The sequence below is a fragment of the Mirounga leonina genome, unplaced genomic scaffold (genome assembly GCF_011800145.1).
Source record: "Mirounga leonina isolate KUSES-001 unplaced genomic scaffold, KU_Mleo_1.0 Mir_166, whole genome shotgun sequence".
Classification (NCBI taxonomy): domain Eukaryota; kingdom Metazoa; phylum Chordata; class Mammalia; order Carnivora; family Phocidae; genus Mirounga; species Mirounga leonina.
Window position 1 is genome coordinate 33,013,291 of NW_023270418.1, and position 25,151 is coordinate 33,038,441.

At 55.3% G+C, this 25,151-nt stretch overlaps 3 protein-coding genes across 5 annotated transcripts; 1 reads left to right on the forward strand and 2 right to left on the reverse strand.

The window, feature by feature from the left end:
* Positions 1–3,764: 3,764 nt before the first annotated feature.
* Positions 3,765–6,131, reverse strand: GPR152 (G protein-coupled receptor 152). The gene has a single exon (XM_035013757.1). The coding sequence runs from the start codon at positions 5,289–5,291 to the stop codon at positions 3,765–3,767; it is 1,527 nt and encodes a 508-aa protein (XP_034869648.1). The 5' UTR covers positions 5,292–6,131.
* Positions 6,132–6,283: 152 nt separating this feature from the next.
* On the forward strand, positions 6,284–13,244 carry CABP4 (calcium binding protein 4). The gene is made up of 6 exons (XM_035013403.1): positions 6,284–7,575; positions 7,964–7,994; positions 8,078–8,221; positions 9,268–9,377; positions 9,727–9,874; positions 9,985–13,244. The coding sequence occupies exons 1-6, from the start codon at positions 7,201–7,203 to the stop codon at positions 10,011–10,013; spliced, it is 837 nt and encodes a 278-aa protein (XP_034869294.1). The 5' UTR covers positions 6,284–7,200; the 3' UTR covers positions 10,014–13,244.
* A 2,411-nt stretch (positions 13,245–15,655) lies between these two features.
* Positions 15,656–20,571, reverse strand: TMEM134 (transmembrane protein 134). 3 transcript variants are annotated; one of them, XM_035013405.1, is made up of 7 exons: positions 20,319–20,571; positions 19,444–19,508; positions 18,859–18,948; positions 18,630–18,706; positions 16,354–16,398; positions 16,089–16,142; positions 15,656–16,008 (listed from the first exon to the last, which is right to left on the reverse strand). In XM_035013405.1, exons 1-7 carry the CDS (start codon positions 20,490–20,492, stop codon positions 15,926–15,928), a joined length of 588 nt encoding a protein of 195 aa, XP_034869296.1. In that variant the 5' UTR covers positions 20,493–20,571; the 3' UTR covers positions 15,656–15,925. The 3 variants fall into 3 exon arrangements, with proteins under 3 accessions (XP_034869296.1, XP_034869297.1, XP_034869298.1); XM_035013406.1 differs by lacking the exon at positions 16,354–16,398; XM_035013407.1 differs by lacking the exon at positions 19,444–19,508 and having other exon boundaries at positions 20,319–20,549.
* Between the last annotated feature and the right edge of the window lie 4,580 nt (positions 20,572–25,151).

The window sequence follows — 25,151 nt, forward strand, 5'->3', positions numbered from 1 at the left end:
GTCCCTGTAGGTCTGACAGGCAGAATCTGTCCATTCTGCCTGGGGCTGGTGTCCCTGGGACACTGGCCACCTCCCTCATCTTCCTTGAGGTGATGGTCAGGGTCTCTTTCCCAGAAAAAGAGGTAGGGGGGAAGAGGAGAGAAGAGCAAAGCCAGGAGTCTTATCTGGGGCAGCAGGAGGCCCCACTGTGTGTCTCACGCTGGCTGGGGCTTATACCCTATTCACCCCGCTTCCCACTCCCTGATGAGGAAACAGCTCAGAGGGGAAGGGTGCCTGCCCCAGGTCATCCCACCAAGATTTAGCCCCCATCTGTTTGGCTCCAAAGTCCTTGCTTTTTCCTCTGTTCCACACACCCTGGGACAGGCCGGCCCTTCCAAAAAAGGAGAGGAATGAGGGTGCTTTGGAAGAGGGAATGCTGCCACTAAGCCTCTCTCTCCATTGTGCCCTCCAGGCAACAGCCAGGGCTTGTCTAAAGCCCAAACCAGACCCCGTACCCCAAACCCTCCCCTCGGCTCCTCATTGTCATGCTTGAAATAATCCCCATAGTCCTTGTGCCCCGTCCCCCCCATATGTTACCTTCCTCTGTCCTCTCCCTGCATGTGGCCCCGTGACACAGATCCTCCTGTCCCTGAAACAAACCACCTTCTTTCCCACCCCAGGACCTGGGTACGTCCCGTTCTTTCCATCTGGAAACTCTCCCCCCAGCTTGTGAAAAGGCCCCATCCCTCACTTTCTCTAGGTCTCAGACCAACACCTCACTGATCACTCTCTTGCCCTTACTTGTTCCTCCTGTATCCTTCTTAATCCGTATCTGATGTTCTATTATGTAATTAGTTGTGTGTTTGCATTTTGTCTGCCCCACTTCACTAGAATGTTAGCAAACTGTGGGTGGCACTTTGTCCTGTTTCCCACTGTATCCCCAGCACTTAGAATGAGACTTAGCACACAGCGTGGGGTCAAGTCCCGTACCTGAATGAATGAATGAACAGCAGTCCCGAATGTAGAATTGAAAATGTTCATATTCACAACTCAGAATAAACATACCTCTCAGCTGGAGAAGGGGTGAGTCTCCTAGAAGGCAACAGGAGCCCCCGCCCTCTGGGGTGTTAGGGGTGAGGTAGATGGACTGTGGAATGTCAGGGATGAGCCCTCCCTTCAACCTCTCTGGCCTTGGGTGCGCATGCTTCCTCTAACACAAAACCCTCTTCTGGGGTCACCAGTAGAATTCCTCTTTATCCCACAAAACCCTTCATAGCACTGCTCTTTCTCCTGGATAACAATTCCCCGTTCTGGGTGAGATTTCCCTTCAGGGACCTTGGAGGTGGGGCTAGCCCACTCTCCCAAAGGCTGGGTTTGGAATGGGGACCAGAGTTGAAGGCAGGTGGTGGGCACTTGGGTTTTAGTGTCTGATCTGCCTGTCCTGTTGAAAAAGCTTTGGGACCCCTCTCTGGGAGAAGAGGGAGGAGCGCTGCAGAGTGCCCCAAGGGGGACACCAGTCCAGACCCTGCCTCCAGGGAGTGTGCACCCAAAGGGGTGGGACAGTGGGAAAGCATTTCTTGCAGAACAGGAGGCAGTATGGTGGAGGGGACAATGCCTAGTGGGCAGGATGCTGCCACGTGGGCTCTGGCCCTTGGGTGAGTGTTGGTCCCAGGCCTGGGTGAGGTTTGGGGATGCCCACTGGCATAATTAAATTAATGGTTAATAATTATTCAGCACTTACTCTGTGCCAGGCAAAGGATCCAAGTACTTCATAGATATGAACACTCCTAGGAAATGGGGACCGTTGATATGATCCCCATTTTACAGATGAGGAAACGGAGTCCCAAAGAAGCCAAGAGCCTTGCTGAAGATCACACAGCTGGTGAGTGGTGGAGCTGGGATTCAAAAAACCCCCAAGGGGCACCCGAGGCCATGCCCCTCACCCCACTCATGTGTCCCCACAATGGAGGGTTGGCCGGAAGATTACCTAGCGAGTGCTCAATAAATGAATGAATTCAACAAATTTGTGCCCATTCAGAAATCTCTCTCCGGCAGCCTCAGCATCCACAGTCCCATCAGCAGGAAATGCTAGAATTCTGCCCCCCAGCCCCCGCATTGTCACCATTCAGCGTGTTTCCATCCCCAGGGCCCCGTTCATGACAGCAGCAGCCTTTGCAAGGGGAACTCTACCACCCCATTCCACAGAGGAGAACACCGAAGTGAAGAGGGAGCTAGCAACCAGAGCCCAGGACCTGCACCCTGCACCTCTCCAGACCGCAGGCCCTGCCCGCTGCCTTTTTCAGACAGAAGCAGCCCTAGAAGGGCCGCACAGAAAGGTCTTTTCATCTACACCTGCTGGTCAGGGCAGCGCTCGGCTACTGGCAGTGGCAAAGGGCCGGGGGTGGGGGGGTGGGGGGCGTTAAAAGGGTGAAGGGCTCATGGTTTTGGAACACAGCGGGGTGACAGAAAGCTGGGTGTTGGGGGCACCAGAAGGAAGCGCTGGTGTGAAAGGGAAGGGGGCAGGGATGAGAACTTCAGCGCTTCCTACTTTTTCTTGCACTGTCTGCAGCTTGAGAGGGAAGAGCGGGGCTCTGCCCGGAGATGCTATGTGACCTCTTGGGGGCCTGTACCCTTTCTGGAGCCACTGGCTCTCAGTCCCCAGAGCTCTCTGTTTGGACAGCCCCCTCTCGGCCCCGGGGGCTGAGTGCATAGAAGGGGCTCTGCTGGAGGCGGGACCAGGGCACTCTCTAGACCAAGCGGGGGGGGGGGGGGGGGCAGGTGGACAGTAGTTGAACCCTTGAGTGGAGGGAGCAGACGCTGAAGTCCTCTGGAGCCATCCAAGGCACAGAGTCAGCCCCGTGCTCTCTCAGGCCCCAAACTGGTCGTGGGCACAGCTGATCTGCCCCAAAGCTCACAGGCCCCCACCCGGAGGCCAAGGCTAGGCGCTGCCTCCTCCCGTCCGACTCCAGCCCCTGCAGGGACATCTCTGGATGGGAGCGAGGGAACCACTTCTGTTTACTGAGGCCCTACTGTGTGCCAGGCTCTAGCCGAGTGCCTCACACGCTTTCTGACTGAACCCTCCCTATGGCGGATGCAACAGCCGCTCAGAGGGTGAAGCGGCTTTTCCGGAGTCACCAGCGCCTGAGTGGAATCCGGGCTTGGTAGCTCTGGCCTCCTCTCCCGCTCCCACTGCCTTGCTGATGGAGGCCCGCCGCCACCGCGGTCTCGCGACCTGCTGGGGGCAGGGGGCCAGGCCAGCCTGTGTGGGCTCCTAGGGCCCCAGGTTCCTGCTGGCTCTTGAATGCCTGCCTTCTCTGCAGGGACTTCCTCCGTTGGCATCCTCGTGCTGAGTTAGAGGGTGAGGGAGGAGAGGGCGGAGGGAAGGATCAAAGGGAGGTCAGCTCAAGCCCTGGGAAGTCACCCCTGCTGGTTTTCTCCTGCAGGACTGAGGCTAGGGGTAGACTAGGGTCGGTGGGGTCCGGGCTGCCTAGGGGCAGAGCCCAGCAGGAGAACGTCAGCTCTGACTGCTGGACCACTGGGTGTAGGGGGCAAGCGTGGAAAACCGGAGTGGGACCTGGGTAGGGACAAGACGCTCATGACAAACTGCTGGGGACTTTTTGGTGCTTCATTTTCACTTCCCCAAAGTCCTCCTGCCGGGCCCAGGGGACTGGGTGGGGTTTTCCATGATGACTTCCTCTGCGGCTCCCCTCCTCTCCGGCTGGCTGGTTAGTCTGTCTCCTTCAAGCTCTTCCACTGCCCTGATGGGCCTGGGCTTTCCTGGAACCTCACATGGGGCCTGTTCCAGGGGCCTCCTCTGGGGGGACACTGCTGGGGTTCTCTCCCTCAGAGACAGCAGGCACAGCTGCGTTCGCAGGGGCTTCTGGGGTGGGATCTGTGGATGGAGCAGAAGAGACTTCATCACAGGGACTGGGGGCTGAGCCGGCAGCGGGTCGGGGGGTCTGGGCCTTAGGGCTCACTTGTGGCTGGGCCTCATGGTTCACCTGTGGCTGAGCTGAGGAGTTCAGCTGAGGCTGGACCACAAAATCTGAATGTGGGGGCGCCACAGAATCCAACTGTGGCTGTGCTGTGGGGTCTGCCTGTGGCTGGGCCGTGGAGGTCACCTGGGGTTGGGCCCCTGCCATAGGCCCTGGCAAAGTCTGACCCTCAGAATCCACTTGGGTCTGTGGCTCGGCCGGTGTGAAGCTGGCGGGCCATTCTTCGCAGAGAGCTGCCGCGAAGGAGGAGATCACGGTGCGCAGCAGGGCCTGGAGGTCGGCACTGGCCAGGAGGCAGAGGAAGGGACTGAGGCAGCTGTTGAGCAGGACCAGGTAGTCGGAGTAGACCAGGGCTTCCCAGAGCAGGTAGCCCGGGTAGATGTCCCACAGGAAGGCCAGGTACAGCAGCTGTGCCAGGTGGTAAGGCAGCCGCAAGACCACGTAGGCTGACAAAATGGTCTTGGCCACACGAGCAAAGCCACGGCTGGCCGTGGGCCTCGGCTGGTGGCGGCAGCAGGTCTTGCAGGCGGCAGCCTGGGTGAGCACGTGGCAGACGAGCAGCAGGAGGAAAGGCAGGAATCCCCCCAGGATCTCGAGCATCCGCAGCGGCAGCTCCTCGCTGTCCCAGAAGTCCAGGCAGATGACCAGGTCATACCCCCAGACGGCGGCCTCCGGGAAGACCAGCCAGGGCACGCTGAAGAGCGTGGCCAGCACCCAGACCCCGGCGCAGACCCAGAGGGGCAGGCGGGCCGGGCGGTGCCCCGGGTACCAGCGTGGGCACAGTGCCAGCAGGCAGCGGTCCAGGCTGAGGGCCGCCAGCAGGAAGAGGCCAGAGGAGTAGGACACGGCCCACAGGAAGTAGTACAAGCGGCAGGCCGCCGTCCCCAGCGGCCAGTGCCCTCCGCGCTGGATCTCCAGGATCTGGAAGGCCGCTGCCGCCAGGAACAAAAAATCCGAGAGGGCCAGGCTGAGCAGGAGCAGGGCAAGCCGCGTGCCCGCTCCCTGCCGAGCCTGCGAGCCAGCCAGCCACGCCATGAGCCCGTTGGCCGGCAGCCCCAGGAGCAGCAGGGCCACCAGGAAGACCGTGTCCCAGATGCCCTGGGGATAGTAGTCTTCATCGTCCAGCTCTGTGCGGGGCCCGAGGCCCGCGGCACCCAGGTCAGCTTCCATCGCAGTGTCCTTCTGAGGTCCCCAGTGTGCTGTCGGCTGCAGAGCGGGGGCCTGATGAACCAATGAAATCATGAGGGACTGAGTATGAGAGAGAGGGTGCTGTGTTCTCTCCAGGCACGTCACTGTCCCTCTCTGAGCCATCGTCATCACCTTTGGGGTAGTTAGCCTCTGCCAGAGCCTTTAAGTAGATGACGGCACCTAGTCTTCATACAATCCGTTTTACAGGTGAGGAGGGGAAGGTTCAGAGGATCGGTGACTTGCCCAAGGTCAGAGGTAGGACAGAGGCACCAGGCCTGGACCTCAGACCTAATCAGTTTGCCACACGGAATCCCAGCGTGCCCAAGTAGACTTGGCTTTCAAACAAATTTTAAAAGCTGGTGAATGTTTTCTTCAAATGAAATATTACAGTGGAGCTCCCAATGAACTAGAAGGGAGTGCTCAGATTAGAGGAGGGGGAGCACCCCTGGGGCTCCAGGGAGGACAGTTTGTGCAAACTGCTTGGTCACATTGCTGCAGGCCCCTTCCCATCTGGTATCCTGGGGCTCGAGGGTTTTAAGATTCCCAGTGGTGGGGGGCTCAGGGCCCCATGGGCTCGTAGCAGTCCCAGGAGCCTGGGCCAGAGAAGGCCCGTCCCCCCAGCAAGTGCGGTTCATGAATTCAGGGGTAGGTCTGCAACTCAGGCCAGGACCTGTCCTGGAAGCAGCTCGAGCCTCTTCATCATCCTCGACTCCCACCTGTGGCCCTGTCCACATTCTCACAGCTCAGGCAGAAAGCGGTCCTCTGAGGCCACCAGACAGGGAAGGAGTCGGGGGCTCAGCAGCGTGATGAGGATAGGGTGGCTGGGACCCAGAGGCCTGATGCTGCTCCCTCTCCGCCCCCACCTTCCCTCACAGGCCGAGGGAGTTTCCCTCCGAGGGTGGAGAGAGAGCTGGTGGCAGCGCTGAGTCAGGGGAGGAAGTAGATGCCCCCCAAAGGCTGGCTCCTACCTGTGGCCCGTGACTCCAGCCCCTCGGCTCTCCTCTTCCCTAGGGCTCTTCCTCAGGCAGACCCTGCTCTGCAAGCTCCAGCCTCTACTGGATCAGAGCCCTGGGCTCCCCTGAGCCCCAACAGGTGAGGCCTGGCTTACCTGTGCGGTGCGGGCTGCTGGTGGAAAGAGTAGGGCGTGCCTGCCTGCACAGTGGTCCCGCCATCCGTGGGGCCCCACGCCGGCGGGGCCTGCTGCACGGTGCCCAGCGGCGCTAAGGCGGCGGGCCTGAAACCCAAGCTGAGAAGACATCAATCATTCATGGGGCTGCTCGCTGGGAAACCCTAACCCCGGCTTAGCAGAGCCGAGTGACCAGCCAGGCCACCCCATCCCTGACAGAGCCAGATGGCTAAAACTTTCTCACCCTGGCCCTGCTGCCTCCGGGCAGGCTCTGGGTCCCCCCCCAGCCCATGGTCCACCTCCTCTGATATTTCCCCCATGTCCCTCACTCTGGCATCAAGGCCTCTGCGATCTGGCCTCGCTTCCTCAATTTCACACACCCTCCACTCCGGCCACGATGTACCCCCCTGAGGGGCTGCAGTGGGCAACTCGTCCTATCCTTTCCCACCTCCCAGCTTTTGCCCACACTCTGCCTCCTGACATGACTTCCCTTGTCCTCTCTTAGCTAAGTCCGCCCACGTCATGCAACTGGAGTTGGGGACTGGAGTCGAGAACAAAGAGTTCCCGACTCTTCAGCAATATGGTCCCCGTTTTATAGATAAGGCGACTGAGAGGTGAAATTGCTGGGCCTCCCAGCTCATGAGTGGCAGAGCCAGAGTCCGATGCTCCTTGTGACCCCGTGTCCTGGCACCGCTGTGGCTGAGGACAGTTCTCTTCACGCATCTGGCTCTGCCCCCAGGCAGACGGCTGGGATTAGGGCCTGGGCTGCCTGCCTCACTTACCCTAATCCCCCTCAAGTCTCATCCCAGGCCATCAGCTCTCACCGTAGGGGTGCATAAGCAGCTTTATGGTTCCTGAGAACCAAGGGTGCTCCCTGGAACTGCATCTCTGAGCCCCGTTGTCCCTCCCCACATGGCCACAGACCAGGCGAGGGGGCAGCATGGCCCAGACCAGGCCCCCGGCCCTCAGAAGCCTCCTGTGGGGGTCGGGCCTTCCAGGAGTGGTGCTGAGGGCCTCCCCTTGACCAGGAAGAGGAGCAAGAAGGAGAGGGGGCTCCGAGGGTCACGGAAGGGTGCTGGCGGTTCTCAGGAACAGACCTCCATCCCAGGCCCCGAGGCCCCAGGGAGCAGCAAGAACCCCTCTGGGACTGGAGAAGGACAGGGGGAGACAGGTCCTGCAGCCTCTGAGCCAGCCTCCCGTCGCCAGTCCCACCGGCATCGCCCCATCCCCCAGCACGATGCTGCTCAGAAGACCTACGGGCCCCTACTCAATCGCATCTTCGGGAAGGTCAGGGGGGCCTGGGCAGGGGACGGGGGTGGGGGTGGAGTGGGGATCACACCTGTGCCCTTGGACTTAGCCCACCCTGTCCCTGATACTCGGGCCTCCTGCCACCTCTGCTCCAGACCCAGGAGCCTGAGTTGTAGGGGCAGGGTTTCTGCGGTTTGGGGGAAGGGTTGGGGAGTGGGCAGGGCTAGACTTCAAACCCAGCATTCTGTGAGAGCTCTGGGCCCCAGGAGCGGGAAGGGGGGGTGGTCATCTCTTCTCTGGGGGCCTATGGGACTTCAGCTGCCTTCTCCTGCCCTGGTGGGACTGGCCCTGCCCAGGCCGCTGTGGCCCAGGGCTGGAGGAGGAGGAAGGATGGGCCCCAGGGACATGCTGGACTGTGCCTCTGCAGGACCGCGAGCTGGGCCCTGAGGAGCTGGATGGTGAGTGGCCCTTGCAGGTGGCAGTGGCAGGTGGGAGGTATCCCTGAGCCGGACTGCCTGGGCCTGACGTCCCTCCCCTGCAGAGCTGCAGGCCGCCTTCCAGGAGTTTGACACTGACTGTGATGGATACATCGGCTACCGGGACCTGGGCGCCTGCATGCGGACTCTGGGCTACATGCCCACCGAGATGGAGCTCATCGAGGTTTCCCAGCACGTCAAGATGCGGAGTCAGTGGCTGACCCCCCACCACCCCAGGGCGGGGTGGGGCACGAGTCACCTGGCTTTGTGCCGAGGCTGGGCAGCCCTGGGCCTCTCTGAGTCTCATGGTTTGGGGGACGACGAGGGGGTGGCGGGAGGTGGCTCTGGGAGTCCGCGGGGGTGATGGTGGGAGTGTGCGACGGTTTCTAGGGCATTTTGACCGTCTGACATTAGCCTTGGCAGATGCAGGGGTCGTGAAACGTACCAGTGATCCAAGAGACCCTTGGGGCTCAGCTGAGGACTCCCTCTGTCCTGTGGTACATGTGGTAAAATGCTCCCTGCTGGTACTAGGCAGCTGGCTCTCTGTCTCTGTCTCTCTGACTCCCGAGGCCCCTGAAAAGAACCTCCGGAGGTTCAGTGAGGCCTAGTGTGACCAAACCCTGGCCTTTCCTTGTGGTTAAGTGTCGGATGGACAGGCACTTGTGATTATCATTAGCTAATTTGTCAAATATCAGATTCCCTTCATTCCAGGCCACCTGCCTTTGCTTTTTCTATGGTTTCTTACAATTGATGTGAACATTAAGTGCGATGCTTCTTTTCTTTCCCCCAAACCTGCTATTTGGCTCTTGGTGCTTTTTACAATTAGAATCAAGGAACTACATGGGCATGTTCCTTAAAGGGTATTTATTGCTGCCAATGGGGTCCCAGCACATAAGAGCCATGAACTGCAACCCCAATGGCACGCAAGAGTGGGTCCTCTCATCCTCGCCCCAGGATGAGGAAGGAGGGTTCATGAGTCACCCAAGGCCATGCCCCTTTGGCAGCAGAGACAGAGTTTGAACCTGGGGCTGCCTGGTTCCAAACCTTGGTCTCCTTCCCCCACACTTCGGTGCTTCACTGAGAGCACCCAAGCACCTTGCCCCGTCATCCCCATGGAGAACGGGACTCCCGCCTCCTCCCTCCTCCCCCCAAGGGCTTGGATGCAGAGCTGGGGAGGGGCTGGTGCTTGTGACACTTGTGACGTCCCTCCTCGGGCCCAGCCCTCTCCATTGTGATGCTCTGCCTGGGTCCACAGTGGGTGGCCGCGTGGACTTCGAGGAGTTTGTGGAATTGATGAGCCCAAAGCTGAGGGAGGAGACGGCGCACATGTTGGGGGTGCGGGAGCTGCGCATCGCCTTCCGAGAGGTGTGGAGAGTGGTCGAGTCGGGTGCTGGGTGGGTGGCTGGACAGCAGACTTGCTGGTCTCCCATCCAGGCCAGAGAGACGGGGCCCTCAACCTCTGGAGGCCCACAGCCCTGCAAATGGTGGGGCTAGGGCCAGGGAGGGGTTGGAGGGGGTCCAGCTCACTCTCAGCTGTGGGATCCACCCAAGGAGACTTCCTGGAGCAGGGGGAGCCTGTGTCTCGGCCTGGGAGGAGGTGGAGGGTTTGGATGGGCGGAGGTGGGAGCATCTAGGCACAGGATGTGGCAAGATGAAGACATGTCCAGGCAGAGCCAGCTTTGGGTGGGAGGGGCTGAGCCCTGCTGGACCCTAGTTTGACAGGGACAGAGATGGACGGATCACAGTGGCAGAGCTGCGACAGGCAGCCCCGGCTCTGCTGGGGGAGCCACTGGTGGGTCCTGAGCTGGACGAGATGCTCCGAGACGTGGACCTCAATGGGGATGGCACCGTAGACTTTGATGGTGAGTCTCCTTCCCAGACAACCCCACCCCTCCAGCGCCCAGGGGGAGCCCAGCATTTCCTGCGATTCCTGACCAGGACTGGCCCAAGCCCAGCCCCTTCTTTCCTCCAGAGTTTGTGATGATGCTTCTCACCCACTGAGGCTCCAGAAGGGAGAATGTGTTGCCCCTCTGGCCCCAGGACAGCAGGGTTCATGCTGTACACCCTCCCCACGAAGCCCCCGAATGGAAGAGACCCAGCAGCTCCCAGGCTTCTTCAGAACCTTGACAACATCTGGCTGGAGAGTTGCCTTGTGATGTCACCCACCCACCTATATCCTCACCTTCCTCCCACCTGAGCTGCCTGGAGGAAACCTGCATCCAGTGGCCTAACATTCTCCAGTATGAGCAAGATTTGGATCTCTCCAGACCCTTGGGAGGTAGCAAGCTCCCTGGCGCTATAGCATTCAAAGACAGGGGGACAGAGTTGGGGGGATTCTGGTAACATGGCGAATGGGGAGGGTGGCTGGGTGCCTCCCACTACTTGTGTAAAAATGTTAAAAAGAAAAAAAAAAGCTTAACTTGAAAGAAGGCCAGGGATAACCCCCGGTACTAAAGACAAAGCAAGAACTTGGAGCTGGGTGGGGGGAGAGAGGGGACACCATGGGGGCCTCAGCCATGGAGAGGTTCGGGAGCCTGGGCTCTGACACTTATGAGTGACAGAAGACCTGTGAGAGGCTGAGGAACAGAACATGAGCCCGAGTACCTTCCAGGGTCTCAAAGGGCTACCCTGGTCTTGAAAAGGGGATCAAAATATATTTCCACCTACTGGCCTGAGGAAATGGCAAGGGTACAGGTGTCCAGGGCCTTGAGTGGAAAAAGCTGCCCTAAGGAACCTGAAACTCAGGCTTGCACATTAGGCAAGAAGGCTGAAGAAATAGGGAGAAACTACTGGAAGGGCAGTCTTCAACCCAGGACGCAATGGACTTAAACAAACAACCCTGTCACTTCTGAAGATGAACTCATGATAAAAAATTACAAATCACGTAAGAAAACAAGTCACCATGGGGGGGACTAGGCAGATGCAACAAACAGGAGAATCAGCACCCCAGAATATAATAGGACAATCTGAAAGGGACCATAAAGTAAATGCAAACAAAAATGAGATAAAAGAAGGGAGAGAGGCCAATATGCAGTAGCAGGATAGTCTGAAACAGAACAGGAAGATTAAAAAGAAAGACCCAATAGAACTTCTAAAAATAAAGGATATAGCCATTGGAATGAAAAAAAAAAAAAATCAAGGGATAAGTTAAACAGCAGATTAGACACAATTCAAGAGAAGATTAATGAACTGGAAGCTACATCTGAGAAATCACCCATAAGGTAGCACCGAGGGATAATATTACAGAGTGGTTAAAAGTCATTAGGAGCCTCCGAAGGAGAAATTACACAGAGTGGGCAGGAGGCAATACTCAAAGACATGATAGCTGAAACTTTTCCATAAAGGCTTCCACAAAGACAAGCACCCAGATCAAAGGTACCCACTAGAGCCTGAGAAGGAGAAATAAAAACAAATGCATATCTAGATGCATTCTGGTGGAACTGCAGAACACAAAAGGAAAACCCTATAAACAATCAACTTGAGACAAAAGTCAGATGACTTATCCAGGAACAGCAATTAGGCTCTGCGAAGACTTTTCGTTGGCTACAGTAAATGTCAGAAGACAATGAAATAAACTGTTCATCATGCAGAGGAGAAATGATTGTCAACCAAGAAGCCTATACCTCACTGAATCATTATTCAGGAATGAAGGCAAAAACACCTACTTTTTTCAGGAAACAAAGGCTGGGAAGAGTTTCCCACCCACATGCTCTCGTTGAAGGGATGGCTTCAGTAAGAAGGAAGTTCAGACCAGAACGAAGGCAGAGTATGTACTAAATTATGGTCAGGAAAGAGATCAGTAAACATATTGGTGGATCCAAAGAAGCATTAACTGTAAAAAAAAAAAAAAGTTAATTTGGAGGATTTTAAAAATAGAGGGACTAAAATAATAGACGAAATAAAACGGAAGATGGGAGGGGATACTTTAGACATGCTGAAATCTTTTTCTCGTCTTTCCTAGAGGAGGATAGATTCACTGATCAGCTTTAGAATTTGTTAACCATTTAAAGGTAATCATTAATGTATAGAAAGAGAGATAGAATGCTTTGTTCAAGAGTCAAATCCATAGAGGGAAAGTGAAGAAATCTTTTTTTTTTAAATTTTATTTATTTATTTAACAGAGAGAGAGAGAGCAGAGTGGCAGGCAGAGGGAGAGGGAGAAGCAGGCTTCCTGCTGAGCAGGGAGCCCGACGCGGGGATTGATCCCAGGACCCTGTGATCATGACCTGGGCCAAGGCAGACGCTTAACCGACTGAGCCACCCAGGTGCCCCAAAATTGAAGAATTCTCGATTGAACCAGTAGAAGGCTACAGAAGAGGGAAAAAAGGTAAAGAAAAACAAAGTCCATGAAAACATTAAAACAGAAGGTAGGAAGGGGTGCTCAGTAGCTCAGCCAGTTGAGCATCCAACTCTTGATCTCAGCTCAGGTTTTAATCTCAGGGTCATGAGGAGTTCAAGCCCCGAGTTGGGCTCCACGTTGGGCATGGAGCCTACTTTAAAAAAAAGACACACACACAAAAAACAGAAGGTAGGGACAATCCTTAAAAAATAAGAATTCCAATAATTATGAGTAGATTAAGTTTTTGGTTAAAGTGTCTCAGCCCCAGAGGAAAGTTTCAGTATGAGACTGGTTTTCCTGTAACTGACAGAGATCCCAAATAACAATGCTTTAAAAGGATAGAAGTTTATTAAGTGAAATCCAGCTGTATGGTCTTCAGGGACCCAAGCTCCTGTTAGCCGCCCTGCCATTCCTGGGGTATGCCCAAGTTTGTTCATTTTCCAGGTGGCAGGTTTGGAGGCAGGAACAAAGGACAAAGGCGGACAAAGGATGTGAACCACTCATACCCCATTAGGTAGGGCTCCTCACCTGGTACACGTAGCTGCAAAGGATGCTGGGAAATGTGGTCTTTATTTGGGGCGGCCACATGCCCAGCTAAAGACCAGAGGTCCTTCTACTGTAAGGGCAGAGAGCAGACACCAAAGGGCAGATACTAGGCTCTTCCCCACAGCTGAGTGCAGGATCTAAGAGCATAACAAGAATCGAAAGGCTGAAAGTGATGACTTGGAAAACAGATTTACTAGGAGAAAATGAACCAAAGGAAGCTCATATAAATACAGGCTTAGCAGACAGAAATGGGCTACGAGGCAAAAAGCATTAGGGATAAAATGAATCACAATTCACTGAGGAAATCTAATGTTCCTCGTCTGGACACAACTAACGATATATTTTTCTTTTTTTAAAAAATTATTTATTTGAGAGAGAGAGAGTGAGAGAGAGAGAGCACGAGAGGGGGGAGGGTCCGAGGGAGAAGCAGACTCCCCGCTGAGCAGGGAGCCCGATGCGGGGCTCGATCCCGGGACTCCAGGATCATGATCTGAGCTGAAGGCAGTCGCTCAACCAACTGAGCCATCCAGGCGCCCCTCGATGTATTTTTCAATGAAGAAAGAAGTTAGAGTTTAGATATTCATTATTCCCTGAGAATAGTGTTAGTGTCAATCCAGTTTGGATTACATAAATTAACCAGCAAAAATCAAGCACATTGGGGCGCCTGGGTGGCTCAGTTGGTTAAACGACTGCCTTCGGCTCAGGTCATGATCCTGGAGTCCCGGGATTGAGTCCCACATCGGGCTCCCTGCTCGGCAGGGAGTCTGCTTCTCCCTCTGACCCTTCCCCCTCTCATGCTCTCTATCTCATTCTCTCTCAAATAAATAAATAAAATCTATAAAAAAAAAAAATCAAGCACATTGGTCATGTTGAAACTTTAAATGTGATTTAGTGTTCTGTCAATGTGTTCACATAGACCAGGGATTGGTCAACTTTTTCTGTAAGAGGCCAGACTGTAGATTTTAGGCTTGGAGGACCATATGGTTTCTGTCATGACTGCTCAGCTCTGTATCCCCAAGCAGCCATGGCCAACACAGAAACCCATAGGTGTGGCTGGGCTGGAAATTTAGTAATTAATTGACTAAGCTTGATTCACTGACACTGAACTTTGAATTTTATCAACTTTTATGTGTCATGAAATTGTATTATTCTTTTACTTTCCCCCCCAACCATTACTAAAATGTAAAAACCACTTTTAGCTTGGGGACCATATTGTGTCTGTGGACTCTCACTTGCTGACACCTGCTGTAGTCTTATAATACGGAGACTCACAACCTCCGCAATAACTTCCTGTTTAGTTAAGATCGTGGAACGACAAAAAGTTATGAGCATAGTAGCAACTCTGTATTAATCGCCTATTTGCTCACAATGAATGGTTTCCATAATTTTCCTTTTTCCCTGTGTTTGTTCTGATTATATTCATTGAAATGTAATTTTATGTCTGATTAGTCTGGTAATACAGATTGTGGGCTTATATTCTATCTGTCTTTTTTTATTTCACTTTCCCAGGTTTTATTTTATCTTGCCAGAGTACTGGTCCATGATGGATTAGAAATGAAAACTGGCCCTTTACCAGAGCTAGTTTGAGAACCACGGATTTAGGAATTCCTGCATCCAACTGGTGCCCTTAAAAGTGCCTTGACTGGGGGCTGAGGGGCTGAGGGGCTGAGGGTGGGAAGTCTGGGTGGGCCAGGAGAGCAGGTCTGGGGGTTAATTCTTTCAACAAAGTCACAGAAACCTATAGATATTGTTTTGGCTGCTGCAGGCACAGTGGGGGCCAGGCCGCATCTCTTCTCAACCGCACTCATGGTGTACTGTAAACATCTAAGTATATGAACAGGATCTACCTCAGCCCATAGTCCTTCAGCCAGCCCCTTGGGTGGTCAGCTGGGGACACCCGTGCTCTGTATCCTCTCCTCTCCCTCCCCCACCCAGGTGTCAGGGAAGCCTTGGGTTATGTTCCTAACTCTGCCCTTACGTGAATCAGTCTCTCTGGACCTTGGTTTCGTCATCTGTAAAATAGGGCAAAGGTGGTAATTACCAGAAATCACCTGTGTTAAGTGCTTAGCACAGGACCTGCTGCCTTCTAAGAGCTTGATAAATGGTAGCTATTAGGATTATAGATTTCAGGGTTCTCGAAGATTCTATTTCCTGGCTCTCAAGATTCTGAGATGCTTGGGTTTTCCCAAAGTCTGAGATGGTGTGTTTCCAATGTTCTGTGGTTCTAAGAGTCTTTGATCACTGAGGTTCTGTGATATGGGCCCTGTTTCCCATTAGTCTTTGCCCCTACTTCTCCCAATCCCAGGACTTGGGAAGTAGGCCAGTGGGCGGAGAGGGCTGGGCTGCAGCCTCGTCATGGCCCACATTCAGAGCTGGCTGTGGCAGCCCAGGGCCCCAGAGCCAGGCTGCAACCAGGATACCAGCCTCCAGGCCCCAGGCCTGCGTCATCTGAGTGCCCTTGGCCAGGGCCTCCAGGTAGAGAATGGGCAGGGCCAACTCTGCTAAGGGCTGAGGGAGATGGGAGGCTGGAAGGACCTCCAAAAGGCTTGCAGGACAGAGTCCCAAGCCCAGCTCTGCCCCCAAAGCGCAGGAGCAAGTCTTAGGAGCATCAGGACTGTCACAGGTACAATGAGAAAATGGGTGGTCCTGGAGCCCCTCAGCTCCATCAGCCCTTTCCTCAGTTTTTGCGGGAGGGGGGCTGTGGCCAGGTTGGTGGGCTGGGCAGGGCTGGTGGGAAAGAAAGATCAGTGGTCTCTTCTGGAATGAAGTACATTCTTTTATTAGCACAAAACACCACCCACCCAGCAGCCCCAGGGCCCGAGAATAAGTTAAGGCACAGAACAGGCCAGGGGCGACTTTTCCAGGCCTGGGTATTGGGCAAACTTCCTGAGCAAACTTCCGAGGGGGTTGGGGGCTCCCGGGTCCCGGAGTTCTTCCCTGGAGATGAGGGAACCAGAGCGGGGCGGACCCGAGGAACGCCCCCTGGGGCCGCTTGGAGACGAGGCTGGTTCCCGGCCGCCCGCGCGGCTCACTTCTCGAAGTAGGGCAGGTAAAAGAACTGGAAGCCCCGGTGGCCCTTGACCGCGCAGTAGATGAAGATCACGTGGTAGACTGCGGGGCGGGGCCGGTCAGCGCCGAGGCCCCGCCCCGCCCCGCCCCCCGCCCCGCCCCGCCCCGCAGCCCTTTCGCACCTCCGGGAACCAACAACAGGAAGCCGGGCACGAAGAAGATGGCGCTGGAGACACCTGCAGGAGGAGGGGCCGAGTCAAGGATGGGGGGCACGGGGCGGGGCTCAGGGGTCCCTGCCTGGGCTAGTCTCACTGTCCCCGGTAGAAGGGACCGTTTCCTGCTAGGAGGGTGGAAGCAAACTTCCGAGGAGGCTGGGGGCTCGCGGGCCCCCGAGTTCTTCCCTTGAGGGGACCCCCGCTGCCAGCGGAGGTAGGAGGGGACGCTCACCTGGCGAGGGGGCCACCTCCAGTCCCACGGCGATCAGGATCAGCACTGCACACAGATGGAGCCGCGAGGGTGAGGGCGGGAGGAGGGGGCAGGCGCTGGGGGCAGGGCGGGACCTCCACCCACAACCCCCAGCAAGGCTTAGGCCCTAGGAAGAGTCCCCCACCTGAGCTGAAGGTTCCCTAGCCAGAGACCCTTCCTGGGAAGCTCAGCAAGCTCTGTGTTTTCAGAGCAGGGCACCCGGCAGGCCCTGGGAAATAATCCGAAACCAGATTTGTCTCTGCTCCTTGATGTGGCCTTTCAGTCAATCAACAAATATTTACAGAACACCTGCTGTGTGCCTGGTACTGAGAATCCCACAGGGAAAGGCAAATGAGGTCCCTGCTCTCTAGTGGCACAACCAACAAGAACCTCCAAGCTACAACCCCAGTGATCAGGCTGTGGAAAGGCCAGATCAGGCAGCATGGGAGCCTGGGGCATCAGGGAGGGGCTTCTTGGAGGCAGTGGCGACGAAACTGAGCAGGGGTAGCAGTACCCAGAGCAGGTAACATTTAGTTATCACTTAGCAGGTGCTGCCAGGCACCGGGCTGAGCTTGTTACCTGCACTGCTTTATTATCAATGTGACTGAATGAAACAGGTATGATCATCCCCATTTCACAGAAGATGAAACTGAGGCACAGAGAGCTGCATTCAGAAGGAGGAGGTGATCTGACTCGAGGCTTTGCTGTGGGCATCATGTGGGCAGAAAAGGAGAGGAGTGCTCCAGACAGAGGGAGCAGCATGGCAAAGGCCCAGCGTCTGGAGGGAACTTGGGGCTTTCTAGGAGCTTCCAACTTTTGGCAAGAGTGGAGAGGCAAGAGCCCAGGCTTGAGGTGTTTGGCAGGGCCTGAAGGCCCGGTGAGGGATGTGGACTTTGGCTGAGGACAGCGAGTGTTGGGGAAGTCATGGCTGGATCAACTTTTCAGACCCAGAGAGAGTCCTGGGTCCCCAGTTACAAGATGGGATTGGGGGGGAGGTGGGGGACCCGGGCTCTGCAGCAAGGGGGGCCATATAGCACAGAGGCTTGAGGGGCCACCATGGACTGCTATGGGATTTGTGCCCTGCACAGAGCACCCCAAAAAGGGTACGGATTGGGGCTGATACACTACCTGCCACCTTGGCTTAGGGCTGGGGGCCCTGCCCACTCAGAGGAGGCGTCTTTTTCTAATTCCTCCAAAGGCCTTTTATAGGTCTACGGCGGCCTCCAGGCCTGGTACTATCCTTGATGTGGGTTTAAATCCCAGCTCAGCTACTTCCCAGCTGAGGTCTGAGCAAGTCCCTTTACCTGCCCGAGGCTCTGTCCTTACTTCTGAACCAGGATGGTAATAATGCTTGGCCTCACGGGTACTGAGAGAATGAAAGGGGGTAAGGCAGGTGGCCAGTGTGACCAGTGCCCAGCTTGCAGTGGCTGCTGGACAAGCGATGGCCCCTTTCCCCCATGCACCCCTGCACACAGACACCCAGAGCTGAGGCAGGGCTGCTGCTCAGCTTTCTGGCCAGGGGTCTCTGATCATCCCGGAGCAGGGAGAGCAGCTGCCACAGCCGGGCTGTCCTTATGGGTCCCTCTTGATCCCAACCCTGTCCTTTCTGGGGATCCTGAGGCCTCAGCCCCATAGAATGAGTCCAAAAACATCTGGCTGCGAGATCTGCCTGCTCTGGGCTTCACTTTCCCCATCTGGGCAATGGATGTGCACAGCGCGGGGCGGGGAGAGGTCCTCATCTGCGCTCAGACTCCAGAGAAGGGGAAATGACAGGTGCTCTGGGGGTAGGGCTGGCAGGGATATCTCTGAGCACCTGTCCCTACACAGGTTCTGGGTCATGGCCCTGCCTCCCTCTTGCTGTGTGACCTCCATAAGGCAGGAAAATAAGCCTCCCCTGCACCTGGCTCGAAGTAGACAGAATAAATGGTGGAGCTGTTACTCTTCTGCTCCCTGATGGATTACATGGGCTTAGGGGAAAAAAAAAAAAAGAAGAAGAAGAAAGACGAAAGAAAAGTTTGGAGCACCGAACCAAGTTCCATTTTCAATTACGTGTAATTTCCTGGCTGTGTGACCAGGAGACTGGGCCCACTCCTCCCAAGGCCTCAGTTTCTTCACCTGTAAAATGGGCGTGGGGTGATGGCAGCCAGCTGCCTGCTCAGGATGCAGGGAGGCTCAGTGTGCCAAGGGGGATGCTGAGCCGGCACAAAGGGACACCGGACCCCTCCTGGGGGTAGGCAGGGGACCCTCAGGGCACTCACCCAGCCCCAGCAGCAGGAGCAGGAAGGAGGCCAGCACTACCCGGCGGTTCTTCTGGATCAAAGGGTGTTGAGTCCAGCTGGGTGGCGGGACAGCAGGATGGGTGTGAGAGGTGACAGGAGCCCAACTCCCTCCTGTTACCCTTCCCCACCCAGAGGACTGAGGGAGAAAGCCCAGGCCGCCTGTTCTGGGGCACAGAGCACAGGGGGCTTAAGCAGGGCAGGGTCTCACCTGCAGCAGGCATGGTAGGAGCGCTGGGTGCTATTGCTGATGGTGCTGAAGGACCACTGGGAGCTGCGGATGGACGTTCGGCTGGAATCCCTGCAGGCCAGGTGGGCCCAGTGAGAGGCAGAGGAAGCAAGGAAGGGGGGGGGCATGATGACGTGGTGGGGGATGGTGCAGGGACTAGGGCTGGGTGTTCCTGCGGGATGAGGGCACTGAGAGGGGACAGGGTGACAAGGAATTCAAGGGCTGGGGGGTCTCTGCAGGACTGAGGGTGGAGAAAGGCTGAGGATTCAAGCTAGGGATTCCTGCAGGACAGGTGACCTGTGGGGAGGTAGGGGCCAGACCAGGCTGGGGGGTTTCTTCAGGATAAAGAGCCTGGTAGGGGTGGGTGGGTGTGCCTGGCCCTGGGGTAGGGTGACGCTGCAGGACAGGGGAACCCATGAGGGGAGTGGGGATCAGGCTAGGAATCCTTGTAGGACAGGATGTGAAAGAGCTGACTGTTGTGAGGTGGAAGACTGGCCAGGGACCTGGGGGACAGGAGCCAGAAGCATAGGGCTAGAGGTACAGGATGGGTCCCCACCTGGCCCTGACCTGTTGCTGACTCCCCCATCCGGCTCCGGAGAGGCCTGGGCTCCGTCCTCATCGTTCTCCAGGTTCTATTCCAGAACACAGGGCTCAGAGGGGTTATTGGGCCCAGGCCCTTCCTACTCCCCTCTCAGGGAGAGGAGGAGAGCAAGCCCACACAGCTGTTTGCCTGGCCGCCTGACAGCTGCTCACCTGGCCCTCCACCCTCCCGCAAAACAGGTTTGATGATTCACAGAAACCGAAACCCAGGTAGGAGGTGGGTGCTGGGGGCTTCGGGGGTTAGGGGGTGGCAGGAACCACAGGGGCTGGTTGAGGGCTCCTCGCATGGGTCTCAGGGCCAGGAGTTCTCCCAAGTTTGGGAGTCAGGGTGGACCTTTCGGAATGGCATTTCAGGGGCCCAGTATGGAGGTTCTGGATTTGGGGTACCAAGGAAGGGCAGAAGCCCATGGTTTCCAGGTTTGGGGCACAGGAATCTGGTACACGTCTCCAAAAAAAAAAAGAATCCTAGAGTTGGTGGAAGTCCTCTAGGGAGAATGGAGCTTTCTAGTTTAGTGGGAGGTCTGGATCAGGTACAGAGAGCTCTCCAGCCCAGGGGGATGGGGTGGGGGGTGGGGGTTAGGTCGGTACCCAGGATGGGTGGGGACGCCGGGTGGGATTTCCAACTGGGGCTAGGAGACTTGCTCCCGGGTTCCGGTTCTGGGCTCTACAGTGGTGGCTGGGGACCAAAATCAGAGCTGAGAGGGTCTGGGCAGGGCCCCGGATCAGTGGCCACGTAGGCTGGGGCCTCTAGACAGATTTTCCCTTGAGTTGGGGTTCTCCAGGGTCCGGCCTGGGGGCCCGCCCGGACTCGGGCTGGGGTTGAGGTGGGCCGGGCCGTTCACCTGGTAGCGCAGCCGGGACTGCTTGTCCTCGTCGGCCACCTCGAACCGGGCCCGGCGCTCGAAGTGCAGCGGCCCGAAGCGGGCGACCCCGCTGAATTCGGGCCCCGGGCCCGCGTCCTCCAGGGACAGCTCGAAGGCGTCATCGATGCTGAACTGGGGCCGGCTGGCGCTCATGGCCCCGGCCCGCTCAGGTGCCCCTCGCCGCCGCCATCCGTGCCCGCTGCCCCTAGCGCCGCGGTCCCGCCCCCGCACGCAGGCCCCGCCCCGGGCCGTATCTTGGGAGCGCGACTGTCCGGCGCCCCGGCCGAGGCCCCGCCCTCACGTAACGGCCCCGCCCCTGCTCGCCCGCAGCAGGCCCGAGCTGCCGAGCGCCGAGCGGAGCAGCGGGCGGGGCCGCCTTTGGGGACTACACAGGAGCCGCGGCGCCTCCCAGCGGCAGCCTTCGTGAGCCACAGCGGGATTGCCTAGGCAATTCCCGGGTCTGTGTCAGGGGCTTGGAGGGGTAGCTAGGGCGCCAGCCTCCCAGGCCCGAGATGGGGCCTTCCGCGTCCCAGCCCGCGCCTCGAGTGCCAAGGAGACTCCTGGGACCAGACTGTGTCCCCACCCTGACTCACCGCTGATCTGCACGGGATGGGTATTCTCACCACCGCGGATGTGGAAACTGAGGCTCAGAAAGCTTATGTGGCTTCTACTCCTCCAACCCAGTGTCTACTCAGCAAAGTGATCTTTTAAAATATATCTGATCTTTTTCTCTGTGTGTTATTTTTTTTTAAAGATTTATTTATTTATTTATTTATTTTATTTTATTTTTTTTAAAGAAATTTTTTTTTTTTTCAAAGATTCCATCTATTTATTTGAGAGAGAGAGAGAGCATGAGAGGGGGGAGGGTCAGAGGGAGAAGCAGACTCCCCGCCGAGCAGGGAGCCCGATGCGGGACTCGATCCCGGGACTCCAGGATCATGACCCGAGCCGAAGGCAGACGCTTAACCGACTGAGCCACCCAGGCGCCCCGATTTATTTATTTATTAGAGAGAGCGTGAGGGCGAGAGCAGGGAGAGGGGCAGAGGGAGAGAGAGAGAGAGAGAATCCACAAGCAGATGCCCCTGAGCGAGGAGTCCCAGGTTGCCTGATCACAGGACCCCGAGATCATGACCTGAGCAGAAACCAAGAATTGGCCACCTAAGGACTGAGCCACCCAGGTGCCCCTCTCTGTGTGTTATTCTTAAGTAAAAAAAAAAAAAAAAAAAAAAATTTAATTAAAAAAATTTTAAGTATGAGGCGAAGTCACTCTGTATAAAACCGTCCCTTGGTTTTCCATTGTGGTTGGAATGATATCTGAGCTCTTTTTGACTAAGGCCCACAAAGCTGTGAATGCTCTGGTCCTTGTCTACTTATCCAATCTCATCAAGCCTCCTCTGCCCCTCTTTCACCCACTCTGCAACACAGGCCAAACTATTCTCACCTTAGGACCTTTGCACATGCTGTTCTCTATACCTGGAAAGCACTTAACCTTGCTCTTTCACAACTGGGTCTTTATCATCTGTGTCCCTGTTCAAATGTCACCTTTCACGGGTGCCATCCCTGACTATGCAATCTAAAGTCAGTTTCACATTACACAGCACTTACCTGAACTTCACTTATTTTACACGGTTTTATTCTCCACTGTGTCCACAGTGCATAGAACAGTGTTTGGCACTGAGTAGAGGCTTCTTAAATATTTGTGGATGAAATGAATGGAACGAATGCTTTGCCAAAATCCCAAATGCTTACGGGTGGTAGAATTGGGGACCCAAGCTCACCTAGCTCCCGGGGTGCTCATCCTGTACCCACCATGCTTCATTGTATGACCTCACAGACAGAGTCGAATCAGTCCTACTTTTCAGTTTATGACACGTCACCACTAAGAACCGGGGCTGTCAGTGTGTGCAGTCAGCTTCCCTGCACCCTGCCCGGTTCTCTACTACACGTGGCTTGGCTCCTATGTGGATGTTTGCAATCTGCAAACATGGTGTCGTGTATAAAACTCATTCTGTTGTTTACATTTTTGCATTTTTTACACTCAACACTCATGGTTTCCATATGCGTCTCATTCGTTGCTTCTACCAGTCGCATATAGCGTACCATGTTCAGCATTCAGCAAGCACGTTTATTACCCGCCACACCCTTTAGCGATGCACACTTAGCTGGGCCTTGATGCCCCCGTCACATCAGTGCCAGGAACACCTTCATGCTACCTCCTTATGGGTGGTGGGAGAATTCTTGAAGTAGGACTGCCAGGCTATAGGTACATGCACCCTTGACTTCACAAAGCACCCAAGATGCTCTCCCGGGTGGCTGGATGAACTGTCACACTCACCATGAGGGTTCCGGTTTTGTCTTAGCACTTGGTATTCCAGCTTTCAAATGCTTACTAATCTGATGAATCTAAAGTGGTTCCTAATTTCCATCTGGGTCCTCTGACAACTGGGGAATTTGAATAGCTCTTCGTGGGCTTGGCAGTCGTGGTGGTTCCCTCTTCTGCGAACTGTCTGTTCATATCCTTTGTCTATTTTTTTCTGTTGGGCTTCTAGCCTTCTTTCTGCTGATCTGCACGTCTCTACGTGGCCAAGTACCCATGCCTTGGAGATGTGCAGATCTCTTCCCTGGCTCTGTCTCCTTACTTTGGCTAAACTTCCCTTAGTTAACAATGCTCGGAGTCCTGCGGTGCAGCGCAGGCTGAGGCCCACGTCACTCCTGGGCATTCTCGGTGAGTGCAGCTTTGGCTTCTGCTGGGCCCCAACCAGCGGATGATGGGGGCTCTCAGTACCAGCGCTGCCCAGGAGTGGCTACTGGGATGGGCCTCTACCTCCTCTCCCATGCCCAGCACTCTTCCTCTTTGACCTGCAGGGGGTGCCCCAAGAACTCTCCCTGGGCTCACCTGAGAAACCTGCTGCAGAGGATTCCTGAGGAGTTCAAAGACTTTCTGCTACGGGACCACCCAGCGTGCTTGAAGTCCTGCCTGTTTTGCCAGCTTCTGCTTTCTTTCTCATTGCCACACATGCCTTCTCCAAATGAGGCTTCTCCAAAAGTTCACACCACTCAGTTCACACCATGACAACTCGAATTCCGGCTCTCTCCACATTTCTATTTGAGGCCTTCTCTGCAGCCGGTTGTTTCAAAGGACAAGGACCTACGACTTTCCGTGAACATCTAACCCTTCTGTGTGTCTCTGCTTCCTACTTTCTTATTTGTATGTTTCTGCTTTTTGTGATGCAGAGCTCCTCCTACAAGTGTGAGAAGGAAAGAAAAGGAAGAAAAAGAAGAGAGAAAGAGAAATAACCGCTGGCCCAGGGTGGAGATGCCCGCAGGGCGGTTTCCTGTTGGACCCAGTGTGAGGAAAACCGCTCGGAATCCATGTCTTCGGGCGCTTTGAAACACAGCAGGGGCAGCCCAGGGAAGGGGGGCACTGGCAGGAGGCACAGGGAACCCTCACCTCCTAAGGACATGTCACTGGAGGATGGACAGAGGGCTGTGGGCGAGGTTGTTGGGGAGCGGTGCCCAATACCTCACTGTGTGCCCGAGTTCCATCGCGAGCAGGACCAGACCAGAAACTGCCCAGGCTTCCAAGGAACGTGGTCTGTTTGGCATGTTCATGAGTCATTTGACCCGCAGTATACATGCGACTGAACCCTTGACTCGTGATTTTCTACAGCATATCACTAATCGGTGAAAGGAAGAGTGGGATTTTTCAGGCCACTTTTAAACTCAAAATTGTGCCTCTTTAACATTCATTAAAAACGATATCACGGGGGCGCCTGGGTGGCTCAGTCGTTAAGCGTCTGCCTTGGGCTCAAGTCATGATACCAGGGTCCTGGGATCAAGCCCTGCATCGGGCTCCCTGCTCCGTGGGAAGCCTGCTTCTCCCTCTCCCACTCCCCCTGCTTGTGTTCCCTCTCTCACTGCCTCTCTCTGTCAAATAAATAAATAAAATCTTTAAAAAAAACAAACACAACGATATCACGTTTTCTTTCTTTCTTTTTTTTTTTTAAAGTTTTTTTTTTTAAGATTTTATTCATTTATTTGACAGAGAGACACAGAGAGAGACGGAACACAAGCAGGGCGAGTGGGAGAGGGAGAAGCAGCCTTCCCGCTGAGCAGGGAGCCTGATGCGGGCTCGATCCCAGGATCCTGGGATCATGACCTGGGCCGAAGGCAGCCGCTTAACCAACTGAGCCACCCAGGCATCCCTAAAGAGTTTATTTTTAAGTAATCTCTATACCCAATGTGAGGGTCGGATTTGCCACCCTGAGATCAAGGGGTCCCATGCTCTATCAACTGAGCCAGCCAGGCGCCCCTGTAAGAGGTTTAAACTTACTTTTCCTCAAGGGTCAGCCCTGGTATGACTTTCAGTCAGAAATGGGTTAAACTGCAATGTGTTTTGTTTCTGTCTTGAACGGGTCAGCCCAGAAGAGATTTTTTTTTTAACACTCCTTATTTATTCTCGTTCCGAACCTTAGTCTTCTGTTTTTCTTTAAATTTTATTTTTATTTATTTTCATTTTCTTTCTTTTTTTTTTTTTAAAGATTTTATTTATTTATTTGACAGAGACAGCGAGAGCAGGAACACAAGCAGGGGGAGTGGGAGAGGGAGAAGGAGGCCTCCCGCCGAGCAGGGAACCCGATGTGGGACTCGATCCCAGAACCCTGGGATCATGACCTGGGCCGAAGGCAGACGCTTAACCAACTGAGCCACCCAGGCGCCCTATTTTCATTTTCTTAAAGATTTTATTTATTTATTTGAGAGAGAGAAAGAGAGAAAGGGAGAGAACACAAGCAGGGGAAGGGGCAGAGGGAG